Source organism: Anomaloglossus baeobatrachus, chromosome 9 (assembly GCF_048569485.1).
Source record: "Anomaloglossus baeobatrachus isolate aAnoBae1 chromosome 9, aAnoBae1.hap1, whole genome shotgun sequence".
Lineage (NCBI taxonomy): Eukaryota > Metazoa > Chordata > Amphibia > Anura > Aromobatidae > Anomaloglossus > Anomaloglossus baeobatrachus.
In genome coordinates, this window is record NC_134361.1 from 37,459,814 (window position 1) to 37,476,754 (window position 16,941).

General features: G+C 49.1%; 1 protein-coding gene across 1 annotated transcript; it reads right to left on the bottom strand.

Moving 5' to 3' along the window:
* Positions 1-9,245: 9,245 nt before the first annotated feature.
* LOC142251795 (olfactomedin-4-like) lies at positions 9,246-16,628 on the bottom strand. Its single transcript, XM_075324846.1, has 2 exons — positions 16,559-16,628; positions 9,246-10,067 (listed from the first exon to the last, which is right to left on the bottom strand). Exons 1-2 carry the CDS (start codon positions 16,626-16,628, stop codon positions 9,271-9,273), a joined length of 867 nt encoding a protein of 288 aa, XP_075180961.1. The 3' UTR covers positions 9,246-9,270.
* Between the last annotated feature and the right edge of the window lie 313 nt (positions 16,629-16,941).

Sequence of the window (16,941 nt, forward strand, 5' to 3'; positions counted from 1 at the left end):
CTCTACAATGCAAAAGGAGGCATGTTGTAATAGGAGGCATGTTGTAATGCAAGAATAACGGTGCAGGAGATTAGGAGGAAGAGAATTAGTAGCATACCTTAACCGCCGTCTTCCCAGACTCTGGCTTAGTGCAATGTGAGGCTGGATTAGTGGGCTTTTAAACCCAAAACCCGGAAGTATGATGCGGCGTCGGCGCATGCGCAGTAGCGCTCTGCGCTTATATTAGTGTATTGTAGGTACCGTCAGGGTTCAAATAGAAGCGCCTGCGCATGCGCAGTAGAGAAAATATCGTAGTTAGAATAAAAAAGTGCTGGGAAGACGTTTCCTAAGGAGCAGCTGATAGTATTGTATATAGATATAAGGAAGCGAGGAGGGGGCACTATGGATGTGCCCAAACATGGAAGTGATAGCGGTAGTTAATGCATTGGAGCAATAATATTGTATATATGAACATAGTTATATGTTAATGCAGTACATTTCATAGTTGTACCCATATTGCAAACAAAGTCCAATAGGATACATATTAGCATTTGAGGTGATAGGAGGAGAACTTGACCTAGAATAAAGGTTTTTTTGATTAATGCATAAAACGGAATTTTTTATGAATGCATACAAAAGGCAGGGTCCCAATATACTATCCAAGTAAATTAGCAATATCATATATCATGACTAAAAAAAGGGGGGGTTAGCAATATCATATAACATGACTAAAGAAGAGTGAATTAGCATACATATACAATACTATCAGCTGCTCCTTAGGAAACGTCTTCCCAGCACTTTTTTATTCTAACTACGATATTTTCTCTACTGCGCATGCGCAGGCGCTTCTATTTGAACCCTGACGGTACCTACAATACACTAATATAAGCGCAGAGCGCTACTGCGCATGCGCCGACGCCGCATCATACTTCCGGGTTTTGGGTTTAAAAGCCCACTAATCCAGCCTCACATTGCACTAAGCCAGAGTTTGGGAAGACGGCGGTTAAGGTATGCTACTAATTCTCTTCCTCCTAATCTCCTTCACCGTTACTCTTGCATTACAACATGCCTCCTATTACAACATGCCTCCTTTTGCATTGTAGAGGAGTCTGCAATCCTCCCCCATGTATGCATCTTGAAAAGCACAGGTAATATGCACCTTTCCATGAACTGTCTCTAAGGTCATGTCTTTAACTCCTCTCCCATGGCACTGTGTTGTTGCTAACCTCTCATTATTATTCCAGATGTCAATAAGCTTATTGTTCTAAGTGAAGTCCCACAGCACATTACGTGCACTATTCACTACAAATCCAAGGTACCAGCAACAACAGGATATACACTATATGGGAGTATAGTACACTGCTTTTTACCATACTAATCACATTGTATTGCATTTTTTAAGGGACTACGAGCCACAAAACTCCCCTTTTTCTACAAATCACTACGCAATAGTAGACCTTTTGAGAATACCATTAAGGTAATCTTCTTCCTTTTTGCAGTGGTACAATTACTTTATCTACAAATTTGATCCCCTTATAGACATACCGTTTATTTACAGGACTTATATTCTGTGATCACCAAAAACAAAATCAATATCCCCAGGATTGACTCCCTCATTAACACTACTCCTGCACCAATAATTATCTGGAAAAACCAGTTCAACCTTTTATGGAGGTATGCTATCTCTCTTTTTCTCTTATATCTCATCTTTCCTGCTCCTATACTCTAAAAAAAGCCGTCATTATGTCTGCCAATATGTTTTTACTCTAGTCTCTGAAAAATATAATTATAACATGTCTTCACCTTGTATATATTTCTATATGTTTTTTTAAAATTGTAAATATGTACCCCTTGTGATATATGTAAATAGTGACTGCCATTTTCTCTCCCCCTCTTTCAGTGTGACTTGGCGTGAAGAAGGCCCATACTTGGGCCGAAACGTCCCCTTAGTCCCTCCCACTTACATTAATTGTAAATAAACACAACATTTTTGCATATGAGAAAACAAATCTGTTGATTTCTTTACTCCTACCTCATCCTGACGAGAGTGCAGTGTCTTTAATGACAATTCTAGATTTTGGACTTCGGTCCCCTCACTAGCACCTCAGAGTACCATTTACTCGTTTTAAGCAGTGTTCACACCATCTCTACCTTAACTGTGGTGATTGTATGGACACCACCGCTGCTCTGTATGGGGATCCCGGGAGCGGTGACAGGGAGCAGCAAAGTTGTTAGTTCTCCCCTCCGTGGGTAGGGGGTGGTTGTCCCGGGGCCCAGTGATGAGGTGGGGGATGCTGGATGGCAGGGCCGGTGCAGGGCTTGGTGGGGTGCAGGGACGCGGGGGCAGCGCTGTGCCTCACGGCACTGTGGTACTCACTCAGCCTGAGACGGTGACACAGTTCTCGGTAAAACACACGGCTGGAAAGACGGTTCCCACGGACGGCTGCAGTTGCTTTTCCCCAGTAGTTGATGGTGACGGTCCCTTTTCCTGCACCTGAGATGATGATGGTAGCGATGGGTTCCCACCGGTAACCCGCTCCCCGGCTTGGATATGTGCCGGAGGAGCCCCTCTTTGCCCGCAGGCGCTGGCCCTGAGAAACTGGTGCCTTGGCGGTGGCGGTGTCTCTCTCTAACGGTTGGACTGTTGCCTTCAATCGGGACTTGGTTGTTGGGAGACCCAGAGGTCCCCTTCACTGACGGATTTGGCAAATTCACGGCGACTCCTAGCCTTGCCGGGATCCGAAAGGCCCCTGCCAATGGTGCTGACTGCTCTTCGTATACCGCTCCGGTACCGCCGGGCCACCACCCGTCCATGGTCCTTTCGGCAACCTCCAAGCAGCCTCTCCTGCAGACGGTCACCGCCGTCTGCTGACCTTGCTGTTTCAGTCCGGGGCACACACCCGGACCAACTTCAAGCTTTCTCAACTGTCACTTTTTCTGTCACTACTCTCACTTGCTCCTCTCACTTTGAACTCCAAACTTATCTCTCTCTGCTTCCACTTCCTCCTCCAAACTTTCCCTAAACTCATCTGCCTGGTTCTCCCACCTCCAGGGCTGTGAACTCCTCGGTGGGCGGAGCCAACCGCCTGGCCCACCCCCTGGTGTGGACATCAGCCCCTGGAGGAAGGCAACAAGGATTTTTGTGTAGCTTTGATGTACCTATCTGGGGTGTAGGGTGTGGTGGTGTTATGACCTGTGACCCCTGGCTTGCCCAGGGCGTCACATTCCCCCTTAGCAAAATGCAGACCGTCCGCGGGCTGCCCGTCCAACACCGATTTTATTTTCTGAAAAGGTATAAAAGGTAAACATACAAATAAAATAACTTCATCCCACATCGGGAGGTTCATTTCTTAAACGTTACTAACATTTTCAACGGTTGCGGCTGCCGCTCTCTCCCACCCAAGTAACCTGGCCCTGATGCTGCCCCTAAAACCCAGGCAGCACCCCTTGACCCCAGTCCTGCACCAAATTACCCGAGCGGGATCTGTCCTTTCCAGGGGACCCACGTCCATGGGGAGCCCCTGGAACCCCCAGAGGGTAGCCACCGGTTCCTGTGGTGGCTGGGCCCCAGCCTGCTCCACTGCGGGCCCTCCCTCCAATCTGCCTCTCCAGAGGCGGTAACGGTGAAGCCATAACAATAACATTATTTACAAGCCACTAACGTTTGTGGTTGCCCTGCAAGTTCACGGGCTTGTCCGTAAGGAGTCCCTTACGCAACTTTTAGAAGGTCCCCACGGGGACAACGGTGCCGGCAACGGCCGGTTCAATCACAGTAGCAGACAATCAGGTGAACTTCGGTTGATCACTCATTTTCATCATTTTTCAAACTTTAAAACTTTTAAACACACACTGGTGGTCCCAACGGGGACGGTGCAACGGTGCTCCGCTGCCCTTACTGTGACTCTTCTGTGTCTGCTGGATCCTCTGTCACCAGCATATCAAACATGCAGTGACAGGCTTGCTGTGACATGGGCGCCCGGTATCCATTCCCACCGGTGCGCGGGGTGTAGAAAACCACTGGGTCTCCTTCATAGCGGAGATGCTCACTTACCCCCTCAAACTCAGCAGTGAGACCGAGGCCGGAGTCATCATCAATTATTCCTGCGTCAGGCGGGTTGCCGCCAGCTGCCGCAGTCTCCTGGCCTCCAGCACCCAACACATCAGATCCTTCTGTAGTAGCACGGGGCAGCAGGTCAGGCGAGTCTACACTGAGGCGCCCCATAAGTAACGGCAAGGATGATGCATAGGTCGAGACTAGGCCGGGCCCCTCAGCCGCAGCGGCCGGTCCTGGTAGGACATAGGGACGTGGGTCACCAGTCGACTCTGTTACATCCGTTCCCCTCCCGTACATCGGGGCTGTTGCAATCAGCATCTCTACCTCGTTGGTCCACTGCTCCATCATCCGGAAGAACTGATCCTGTTGGCGTTGGTGGAACGCAATCACCCGGGCCTTCATCCATGCTACGGTCCCGGGCTCAATCACTGCAGGGACTTCTGGCACATTTTTATTAAGGGGCCGCAGTCCGAGCGGTTCCCCCGGGAGTGATTCAGGGACGTCCTGAGCGTCTGCAGCCGGTTGGTCTGCCGGGGCGGTTTGGCAGGGTATCGCTACCGGTTGGGCAGGTAGCGGGCCTAGTGGCGGGGCGACAGCAGCTAACACGGGTAGCGGGGAGAGAGGCAGGGTGAGCGGATGCAGGCCAGGCTCCTCAGCCTCAGCGGCCGATCCTTCGGGACTACAGGGGCGTGGGTCTCTTACCCGCTCCTCCAAATCCTCTTCCACCTCGCGTCTCCGCATAGCAGCCACTACGTCCGCCATGTCGGTCTCCCACTCCTCTAGGAGGAGCTGCATATGGGCTTGCAGACGGTTATTCAACGGGGCAGTCCGGTCTCTCAGCCACATCGCCGTGCCGGGTGTGGGAGCGTCCTCGTTGGCGGTCGGACTGTACATCTTGGCAATCGTGCCTTCCAGGAACCCAGTATTCCTGCAGAGTCCTGGCGTCCCTGCCTCTATAGCCGCGGCTACATGCGACCAGTCGCCATTTCGTCCCCCTTAGCCTCTTTCCGGCTCCTCCTCTATCGGGGCGGGGTTTTGGCCTTCGCGCCTCCACTACTCGAGGAGACGCTCGAGCGGGAACTCTTCGCGCCAAAGATGGCGGCTTCTGAAATTTTCCGGCCGGACACCTCCGGCGGTAACAAGGCGCACCTCTACCAGACGGCAGAGCGGTAAGATCCTGTTCGTGACGCCAAGTTGTCGCGGGCGGAGGAGGGGACGCTGCGCTCACCCACTGCTCGGGTGCTGCTACCGCGGCTGCTGCGGCCTGCTGCTGCTCGGTGGCTCGAGCGATGGGCCGGATCCCAGGGACTCGAGCGGCGCTCCTCGCCCGTGAGTGAAAAGGGGTTGGTTTATGGGATAGTTTATTGTCCGTGACGCCACCCACGGTTGTGGTGATTGTATGGACACCAGTATGGACACCACATCCCCATCTCTGTATGGGGATCCCGGGAGCGGTGACAGGGAGCAGCAAAGTTTTTAGTTCTCCCCTCCGTGGGTAGGGGGTGGTTGTCCCGGGGCCCAGTGATGAGGTGGGGGATGCTGGATGGCAGGGCCGGTGCAGGGCTTGGTGGGGTGCAGGGACGCGGGGGCAGCGCTGTGCCTCACGGCACTGTGGTACTCACTCAGCCTGAGACGGTGACACAGTTCTCGGTAAAACACACGGCTGGAAAGATGGTTCCCACGGACGGCTGCAGTTGCTTTTCCCCAGTAGTTGACGGTGACGGTCCCGTTTCCTGCACCTGAGATGATGATGGTAGCGATGGGTTCCCACCGGTAACCCGCTCCCCGGCTTGGATATGTGCCGGAGGAGCCCCTCTTTGCCCGCAGGCGCTGACCCAGAGAAACTGGTGCCTTGGCGGTGTCTCTCTCTAACGGTTGGACTGTTGCCTTCAATCGGGACTTGGTTGTTGGGAGACCCAGAGGCCCCCTTCACTGACGGATTTGGCAAATTCACGGCGACTCCTAGCCTTGCCGGGATCCGAAAGGCCCCTGCCAATGGTGCTGACTGCTCTTCGTATACCGCTCCGGTACCGCCGGGCCACCACCTGTCCACGGTCCTTTCGGCAACCTCCAAGCAGCCTCTCCTGCAGACGGTCACCGCCGTCTGCTGACCTTGCTGTTTCAGTCCGGGGCACACACCCGGACCAACTTCAAGCTTTCTCAACTGTCACTTTTTCTGTCACTACTCTCACTTGCTCCTCTCACTTTGAACTCCAAACTTATCTCTCTCTGCTTCCACTTCCTCCTCCAAACTCTCCCTAAACTCATCTGCCTGGTTCTCCCGCCTCCAGGGCTGTGAACTCCTCGGTGGGCGGAGCCAACCGCCTGGCCCACCCCCTGGTGGGGACATCAGCCCCTGGAGGAAGGCAACAAGGATTTTTGTGTAGCTTTGATGTACCTATCTGGGGTGTAGGGTGTGGTGGTATGACCTGTGACGCCCTGGCTTGCCCAGGGCGTCACACCACCACCGTCTGCCTACTAGCCAAAGTGCCCGGGCTCCAACCCAGGACACTGGACAGATTACTCCTGTCACTTCCACTGTCACAACTGCTCACCTCCTCTCCTCCAACTAATCTGCTTGGTTTCCTGCCTCTGGGCCTGTGAACTCCTAGGTGGGCGTGGTCAACCACCTGGCTCCGCCCCCCTGGTGTGAACATCAAACCCTGAGGGAGGTGACTAGGGTTTAGTAGGTTGGCTGGTGTCACCTTATTTGGGGATGGGTGTTGTGCAAGGGCCTACCTGTGAAAACCTGGCTAGTCCAGGGTGTCACACTATGGTGTAAGACTAGGATGCAGAACCTTGTAGCACCCTGATGGCTTCAGGGACGCTGCAAAAGATGTGACCAATATCCCTCCATGTGGTGTCTGTGGTTTATTTGCGGCGTGTGGTAGAGGGGGGAGGGGTGTGTTTGTGGCCTTCCTCGCAGTCTAGGGTTTTCTTCTCTTATACTACTACATCTGTGTCCAGTGCCAATTTTCTGTTTACTATACAGATACAAGTGCAAACTGTTTATCCAACCCTTGAAAATAAAGGAATCGACCAGAAATGCTAGTTTGGGTACACGTGATGGCCAAAAATATTTATGTAACAATAGCCCACCTGTTGTACCTGTACAGCGTGTGTGTGTCTCCAATTTCCCATTTTAAGCAGTTGGGCCAAACCTGACTTGCACAGTTGAAAGAATCAATTATGTGTATTTATTTTAGAGGTTTTGTCGTGCAAAAAATCCCAGGTCCAAAAAAGATAATAATACAATAACTGGCGTAAAATTACATGGCCAGAAAGCCATATACTGCCCCCTGCCTGCAGTATCATTGTGAGGTGTACGGTAGGTAAATTGGATTTCAAAAAACAGATTTGTAAAAAACAATATGTGTATTATTTTTTATATTTTTCTAAAACTTTTATACTTTCTAACAAAAAGCTGTAACCAAGACTGCTATGTTGATTGTTAAGGACACGCATTGAAAGGAAAATGTGACATCGGTCCTCATTATTATTGTAGGGTGTATAGTGGTTAAAGGGAACCTGTCAGGTGCAATATGTCCCCAGTACTAGAAGCAGTTCTGGGTGTATATTGCTAATCCCTGCCTATCTGTCCCAGTATCTAGTAGCATAGATAAAGAGATCTTTAGAAAAAAAAGTATTTCTAAACATCCTTTATGATATGCTAATGAGAGAGGGGACTAGTTGCAAGGGCGTTACTTCCCCCTGTTAACATGTTAGCACGCCCACAACGGCACTATGAAGCTGGGTGTAAGCATCCCGGCTTCAGAGACGTCTAGTGCGCATGACCGGATGTGCTGGGGGAAGCACACTGAGCCTAAAACCATTCTTTACAAGCAGCCTTGGACCGAACCACACAGGAGACTAGTTGGACAGGTGGGTCTGTGGCAGCTTCTCCCCACGTGCTGCCATGAAATAACAGGCCTCTCCCTATATATGAACCGTGGCTGACATTCATAGGAGCACCATTATGACAGCAGACCCCCAGCGGTCATGGTAACTCCTTCCCCCGACACCTTGTAATAATTTCTCCAGGGTCCTGATGGTTGGTTAGAACAGCGTGCCCCCAGGATGGACTCAGAGATTGACAGCAGCATTTAACAAGTTAACAACTGCGACTGGAACTGAACTGTATTAGCAACTGTTACAGACAGATGATGACTGAAAAATACAATCATCATCTGCCGGCAAGGATGCAGACTCAAAGACAGGGAACTGACTTATGATATTTCAGTACGTCAGGGCAGAGCAAAATGTGCAATGGAGGGCACTGTGTGGATGACGTAGGATGCATCATCCACACGAAGCAAGGACAACGGTGATCGCAAGGATAGAGGAGGCACCGGACCCAAGAACAGTGATGCCCATCGGACTGGACCGCCTCGCAGGTGAGTAGGTACAACTCCTTGCCCTCCTGGTTTATAACTCGTATGGAGGGGTCTTATTTGTAGCTGTAAGTGTTTGATATTGTTCACATACAGTTTTATGTGATTATGCACCCTTTGGAATTCACTAAATGTGTAGTTAAAATCTGCTTCATGTAAAATCACATCTAAACACAAGGTGGCTCTCCCTCTGAAGAGAAAAAGTTCAATCTCCAGAGGATAAAGTCCATCTTTAACATAAAGAATAATTACTATTCTACTAAAAATCACTCTTAAAGTGAGTTTGGAGCTAAAAAAAATTAACATTTTGTAAATTTCCTTGAAAATATGAAAAATTGCAAATAAACTTTTAAGTTTTCTAATGTCCTTAAAAAAAAGTGAATCATGTACCATTATGTGTGGTTTCCAGAAGGGGTTAAATTGCAAATAATTCCCTTATCTGTTTATACGATGATTTCCAAGTATCAGTTGGTTTTTCAGTTACACATTTAATTTAGTTATTACCCATTCTGGTCATATGAAGTGCAATATCATTTAGCTTTATTTGCATGAAATGAAAATCAATTAGTGACAAATATGAATCAAACACAAGATTCTAAAATTCTCAATTTTTCTTAAATCTAAACTCTTATGTAGTTGAAAGAAAATATCGATCAATAGGGTATATGGAGTATCAACTAAAGCAATAGGGTCTGCTTTTTCTAAGAATATTTTCAATCAACTACAGACGGCCTATGGTGCTATTTATGCCAAAAAAGCAGACCTTTTTCTAAAGTTAGACAACCTCTTAAACATTAGTCATCAACACATCATAGGACTCTTGATTAATTAAATTTGAGATTCTTTTCATTTAAGCTCTTTGAAAGTGAGATCATATGTGATGAGATATCCATCATTGAACATGTAGAGCTTGTGGTCGTTGGGGTTGTAGGAGAGACTCTGCACGTTCTCCATAATCTTATCAAATCGTACGGTCAGGAAGTCTTCTTTGCTGGTGTTAGTGTCGTACATGTAGAAGATCTCCTCTTTCTTTGTACTGAGGGTTCTGGTGGCATATAAGACTCCACAGACCATGAAAGTGTTGGTGACACCAGGTTTGTATTGGGTTGTGGACCATGTTTGCATCAACTCAAGATTAGTGGCATTAAGTTTACCAATGCGAATGTTGCCGCTATCTTCTTCAGTTGCATAAATGACCCAGAGTCCGTCTTCATCACTTGCCAAGTCTATGTCCTGCCAAGCAGAGGATGAGTATGAAAATCGATTGTTGTAGGAGGCATCAGCGAGAGCTTTTTGCTCCACAGCGTTGGTCTGAATGTTCAGTTTGCAGAGATTCTTTGTGTTATAGCAGTTATAGTACAGTGATTTGTTGTACATGATCATCCCACCTCCTTGTCCATATACTGGAAGGCTTTTTTCTTGTTTATGTTTGTAGATCAAGAGATCGTCGTAGGTATTGTAGTAACGTATGGTGCTCATTATCCTTGCGTCTCCATTGAGAGGAGACACAAATTGCATACCTTGGTCAGCTCCAAGTAACGAGTCACTTCCCCAACCTCCCCATTTGTAGTTGACTCCCCAAAAGTTCAGTTGTACGACAGAAGGTTTGCTGATATTCACTATTCCTCCATGGTCACATTTGCCTATCCAAAAAAACAAAATATCATATTCATAAAGTATTCACGCATCAGACATAGACGTTGTGCTGTTTCTATTTGTCTTAGTTAAAACTGTTATTTAATGTTTTTTATGCTTGTCTCTGCTGCCATCTACTGGTCAGACCTTTCGGCTCCTCTGTTTCTTTTGTCCAGCCCATGGGAGTGTCTGATGACCCTCTTGCATCACATCCTGGGATGTTCATTTCCAAAGCAGAGTTTGTAAGAACAACTTCCCATATTGGATTGGAGCTACTAGGAGCAAAGTCTTCTGACCACGTAGTAGCTTCAGAGGCAAGCATCGCAGGAGAAACAATGCCAAGTACTTGGATTACTGCACTCTGCATGTCCTAACCTTTGGAGAAAATAAACCACCATTGTTTCATCTCAGCATGTGCATGTTTCACTCTGGAGCGCTCTGGTCCTGTCTGCCTCACCTATAGGAAAAACGAAGGTAAGATTCTCACAACCTCTCACAACTACGCACCTTCCATCGCCTTTAGGCTCTGTGCGCACTAGGCCGTTTTGCCCGCGGATTTACCCGCGGATTTGCTGCAGAAATTTCTTGAGAAATGTCTGCAATCTTTGTGCAGACATTTCCCAGCAAATCCTATGAGAAAAAAAAATAGCTGTGCGCACTGTGCGGATTTTTCTCAAGAAATTTCCTTGAGAAAATTTTCTCGAGAAACTTTCTTGAGAAAATGTGCATGTCCATTATTTTCCGCAGGTACCTGCGGTATACCCCCGGAATTTCACTCCATTCACTGTAATGTAATCGCGAAATTCCGGGGGTATACCGCAGGTAGCAAATGATGTGCGGTATACCCCCGGTATAGCCGCGATTTACCTGCGGTAATGCTCATCGCTGCCTGCGGTTTTGCAGGAAGCGATGTCATTATGCCAGGAAGAGGAAGCGGAGCAGAGTAAACACAGATGTCACACTCCCTGGACGCCGCACAGAAGCACTTCCGTGCGACCTCCAGGTGTCTGTGCAGTCTGTGTCCCGCTCCAGCCTCGCGGCTGCCTGCACTGCAGGGTGTCAGTGTCTGCCCGCAGTGTCAGCAGCTTGTCACGCTGCAGCGCAGGCAGACACTGACACAGGCAGACACTGACACTGCACTGCAGGGTGTCAGTGTCTGCCCGCAGTGTCAACAGCCTGTCACGCGGCAGCGCAGGCAGACACTGACACCCTGCAGTGCTGGGAGCCGCGGGGATGACGATCGCTGCTGTCAGGAGGTGAGATCATTTCCTGCTGTGACGATCTCCTGCCTCCTGACGTCAGCTCTGTCACTGCTGTCTATGCCCGTCTCGCGAGCGGCCCGAGACTGTCACTAGCGGTGACGTCACGGGCTCTCGCGATACTTCTGACAACGCGGCGGGCATAGAAGTCAGTGACAGCGCTGACGTCAGCAGTACAGGAGATGATCACAGAAGGTAATGATCTCATCTATGCTTCTGATGGCAGCGCTCGTCATCCCCTGCAGTGACCTGGGCTGACCTATTGATGTTAGCTCAGGTCACTGCATTGCTCTCCCAGCCAATGGGGAACATTCTGTTCTTCATTGACTGGGACAGCGACTATGGTATGGATCGCCGTGCCCCCTCCCCCCTTATTGGATTACGCCGGATGTGGAATTGATTGTTCTTTTCAATAAATTGGTTAAAGAGGGAATGTTTTGGGGAGTGTTTTTTCAAATAAAACTTTTTTTGTTGTCTATTTTTTATTTCTTACTGACTGGGTTGGTGATGTCGGGTATCTGATAGACGCCTGACCTCACCAACCCCAGGGCTTGATGCCAGGTGACATTACACATCTGGCATCAACCCCATTATTACCTCGTTTGCCAACGCACCAGGGCGCTGGGGCGAAGCGCCAGGATTGGCACGTCTAATGGATGCGCCACTTCTGGGGCCTGCGGCCTGCTATTTTTAGGCTGGGGAGTGTCCAATAACAGTGGACCTCCCTAGTCTGAGAATACCAGACCACAGCTGTCCGCTTTACCTTGGCTGGTGATCCAATTTGGGGGGGACCCCACGTTTTTTGTTTTAAATTATTTATTTAATGTAAAATAACAGCGTGGGGTGCCCTCTATTTTGGATTACCAGCCCAGGTGAAGCTGCCAGCTGTGGTTTGCAGGCTGCAGCCGTCTGCTTTACCCTAGCTGGCTACAAAAGATGGGGGGACCTCATGTCGTTTTTTTTTTAAATATTTATTTATTTATTTTATGGCTAAATACAAGGCTAAGCACCCTTTAGGCTATGTGCGCACGTTGCGTAAATACATGCAGTTACGCTGCACTTTGTAGCGTAGCGTAACTGCATGCGTCCTGCGTCCCCTGCACAGTCTATGGAGATTGTGCAGGGGCCGTGCGCACGTGGCGTTTTAGAGCGCAGCGCTTCGGCTTCTGCCGAAGCGCTGCGTTCTAAGAAGTGACATGTCACTTCTTCCGTGCGCTTTGCCGGCAGCTCCTGCTCTGTCTATGGCAGGAGCTGCAGGCAGAGCGCATGGAATCGTCTTTTTTTTTTTTCACTACGGACATTTCTGCAGCGATTTAAAGCGCACATGTGCTCTTCAGATCGCTGCAGAAATTTCTGCAGTGACTGTACGCAACGTGCGCACATAGCCTTAGTGCCACATGAAAGTCACTAAAGGTTGTCAGCTTAGAAAATGCAGGGAGGTGGGACATTCTATAGGTCTTTCTCATCTATCTATGGTCCGTTTCACACGTCAGTGAAAAACACTGACGTTTTTCACTGGCGTGTAAAACATGCACATGTCCCTGCATGTGCCGTGAATTACGGCACACGTGGGTTGTCTAAGTGCAATCCGGGCTCCATTCTCCGTGGCCCGTGATTGCACTTCGAAATCAACTCACCTGTGCGCGCTCCCGCTCTCTATGGTGCTGATCGCTCCTGCGGTGCAGCATCCGGCCAGCGCTGACCCCCGCAGCAGCTGCTTCCGGGTCGGCTGTGTCGTGCATCATGAATATGCGCGACAGTAATGAGCCGGCTCAGAAGCAGCAGGCTGCGCAAGCTGCAGAGAGCGCCGCTGAAGCCGGGTGAGTAAAAATGTTTTTTATTTTAAAAGCACGTTTTTTTCTGGCACGTGTTTCACGGACCACAACATCAGTGATGCCAGAAAAAAATGGACATGTCTCCATGCGGCAATCACGCACACGCGGGTACGCCGCACGGAGACACGTGCAGTGAAAAATCACTGACGTGTGAGCAGACCCATTCATTATAATGGGTCTGCGTATGTCAGTGATTCTGGTACGTTTAAAAAAAAAAAGCACAAACGTACCAGAATCACTGACGTGTGAAACAGGCCTATCTATCTATTCATCTATCCATCTTTCACTCTATCCATTAGGCTGCTTTCACACCTCCGGTTTCTGCAATGCGGCACACTCCGGCACTTTGCAGGAAAATCGCAACCGGATTTTTTTGCTGCCGGTTGCGTTTTTTCTGCATAGACTTTAATTAGTGCCGCATTGTGCCGCAAGGCCTTGCGTTCCATCCGGTTTTTGCCGCATGCGGCAGATTTAGCCAATGCGGCGGCCGGATGGAACGTTGCCTAGCACGTTTTTTCGTGCGGCAAAAAAAAACCGCATCGCGCCGCATTCGGCCGATGCGGCACATTTTTCAATGCATGCCTATGGTGGCCGGATGTGGCGCGATGCGGCAAAAACCGCATCGGGCCGCCGCATGAGGTTTTTGCCACTGCGCATGCTCAGTAGCATGCCGCAAGCGGCAAAAACCGGACGGGCCGCATGGGAAAAACTTATGCAAAGGATGTGGTGTTTTCATCGCATCCGTTGCATAGCTTGCACAGCCGGATTGAGCCGCAGAGCTCAAGCCAGATGTCTGAAAGCAGCCTTATCTGTCTATCGATTATCTATATTATTTATTGCAAAACCACAGGGAGCAACCTGCGGTAAATCCGCGGCAAATCCGCGGCAAATCCGCATGCATTTTTCCCGCGGATTTTTCCGCAGGTGCGGAAATCTTCAACTCCCAGAAGTTTCTCAAGAAATTTTCTTGAGAAAAATCACTTTTCTAGTGCGCACATAGCCTTAAAGCTCCCATACTCTTAAGATAGCTGTCAACCGAATGATGGTTTGCCTGATTGTTCAACCGATAACTATCTCTCCTGACTCTCCCAAATACAGGAGTTCTTGATCTGCTAAGTGCTTTTGAGTTCTCTATGAGAAACCTAAAAAAATCTCTGGTAGCAGCTTATCTTTCAAGGCCCGCAGGCACATTAGATTACTGTTGGCCAAACCAGCCAATATCAACGAGTGCAGCCAAAGGTCTAATGTGTATGGTGGCTTTCCAACTGTTCCTTTATACCTGACATCCAAAGACAGCATGGCCAGTCTCATGTCTGATTGTGCTCTGCAGATCCTTTTGTTCTTTAAAACATAGGCAACTGCCCTAGGAGTCTGGTACCAACTCTCTCATAGAGAACATAGGAGCGCTCGGCAGAGTCAGCTGTACGGTGTACACTAGAGATCTTTTGCGAACCAAAAAGATTGGCGATCTGAAAGTGGACATGCTGGATCCTTCTGTCCTCCAACATCATCTATTGGTGCACAGTTGGTAGACTCTCACACTAGGATTGCCAACTTGATTTTTTTTTCTGGACAGCTTATCAAGAAATCACTGATAAATATTTTTATGGACACATTAGATGACTATAATAAGTCATTAAGATTATAAGTGATACAGGTCTATAGACCATAAATCCTGTAAGAAAACATTAGGTGTAGAGATTAGAGATGAGCGGACACGTGGAAGTTCAGGCTCTGCAGGTGCAGCCAGACTTTAAAGTACTGTTCTGTACCCGGACTTGACATGAACTTCATTGGAAGTCTCCGCTCACATACAGCCAGCCATAAACAGAGCACTAACGCTGATTTTACCGCCAGTGCGGGCCATTCAAACACTGCAGCGGCTTGCAGTGGGTCGAGCAAGGCTATACGAGAGCTGTCCCTGAGTAGTAGGTCTATACGAGAGCTGTCCCTGAGTAGTAGGGCTATACGAGAGCTATCCCTGAGTAGTAAGGCTATACGAGAGCTGTCCTTGAGAGTAAGGCTATACGAGAGATGTCCCTGAGTAGTAAGGCTATACGAGAGCTGTCCTTGAGAGTAAGGCTATACGAGAGCTGTACTTGAGTAGTAAGGCTATACGAGAGCTGTCCCTGGGTAGTAAGGCTATACGAGAGCTGTACCTGAGTAGTAAGGCTATACGAGAGCTGTGCTTGAGTAGTAGGGCTATACGAGAGCTGTCCCTGAGTAGTAAGGCTATACGAGAGCTGGCCCTGAGTAGTAAGGCTATAGTAGAGCTGTCCCTGAGTAGTAGGGCTATACAAGAGCTGTACCTGAGTAGTAGGGCTATATGAGAGCTGTCCCTGAGTAGTAGGGGTATACTATAACTGTCCTTGGATAGAAGGGCACTATGAGAGCTGTGCCTGTGTAGCAGGGCTGTATGAGAGTTGTCTGTCACACTCGCTTGTGGAGGCACGGAGACAGATTGGAGAAAGATCTCCAAAGTGCAGTTAGCAAATAACCCACAAGAGGGCGATAGAGTGGTCAGCAAGCCGGGTCTGCAACAGGAGATCTTGTCAATAGTACAGGAGTGAACAAATTGTAGTCAGGTGATCGCTAGGGGTCAGGAGCCGGGATGTCATGTATACAGCAGAAGTGAGAGACGGAGCCAGGGTCAGAAATGGAGATACAGGTCAGAGGCTGGAGAGTCAAAGTAACATACAGGGCTGGAGGATACACAGGTCAAGACTAGGGTCAGACAGATAGGACTGGGACAACATTTATAGACAGGAACGGGGAGCCAGGAAATGAGAGAGCGCGGGTCAGGACTAGGCAGCAGGGAGGCAGGACAGATCAGGCTAATTCACAGGAGCCAGGCATGCACGCTCCAGAGCAGGATGTATTACTGGCGCTGTTCCGGGGGAGCAGTGCCAGGATAGCGCAGCCTGTCCTCGAGAACGAGGCAGAATAGAATTAACCCCTCCCATGACCTGTAACCCTGAGATAAGATACCAGCAATGGCTCAGTGGTGGCTGAGCCAGGCATGGATCATCACACTGCCCATGGGTAGTAGAGCTATACAAGAGCTGTCCCTTGGTAGAAGGGCTATACGAGAGCTGTTCCTGGGTTTTAGGGCTAATGGCGTTTTCCCTGTGTTGGGGTGGCTAGTGGTGGCTATTGTAGTCATCACAGGGGCTGCTAGGCCACAGCGCAGCCGGACGTTATCCCCTTGCGCCCCGGAAACCACTCCAGTGCAAAATATACTTCCACAAAAATCCATTCATCCTCTAAGACAGTAACTTGGACACATTCTTTTCAAACACTTGACTTTACTGTTAAACTTCTTCACATTATCATTTCACATCTTGCGGGCACCACTTCTGACCCCACCGAGGTTCCCTTGAGTTTCCATTACACAGTCCAATTTACCGGCCGACCGCTTCCCTGGCACTTGGGTTTCTTTAAGCACCACTAAACCCCCCTTCTCTTCTAAGGTCATTATTGTACATTGCAGTTTAAAAGTCCTTCTAGCGCACTTTGTCCCACCCACAGGGATACAGCTATAAGCCAGTGAAAGTGCTATCACGATGGCAGTCCTCTGCTTTCTCACTCGACTCCCACCCTCTCTATAGGGTCCCACTAACTTTCAGACTCTTGAAGGGAATCATTGGGAATCCTTTCCAGGGAAATGGATGCCACTCACACCAACTCAACCCCCTAGAGGGGGACACAGTTATCTTCAGTCCTATATGTTCAGGACTCCACATGTCGGATGTATGAGTTTGACCCGGAGGGTCGTCTATTGAATGTTC

What these genes read in the sequence shown, in the direction of transcription:
- LOC142251795 (XM_075324846.1), bottom strand. Translation starts at nt 16,628, where the DNA reads ATGACCTTAGAAGAGAAGGGGGGTTTAGTGGTGCTTAAAGAAACCCAA. An exon ending in GCCAGGGAAGCGGTCGGCCG is followed by an intron (nt 10,068 to 16,558) that starts GTAAATTGGACT and finishes TTTTTTGGATAG; the next exon opens with GCAAATGTGACCATGGAGGA.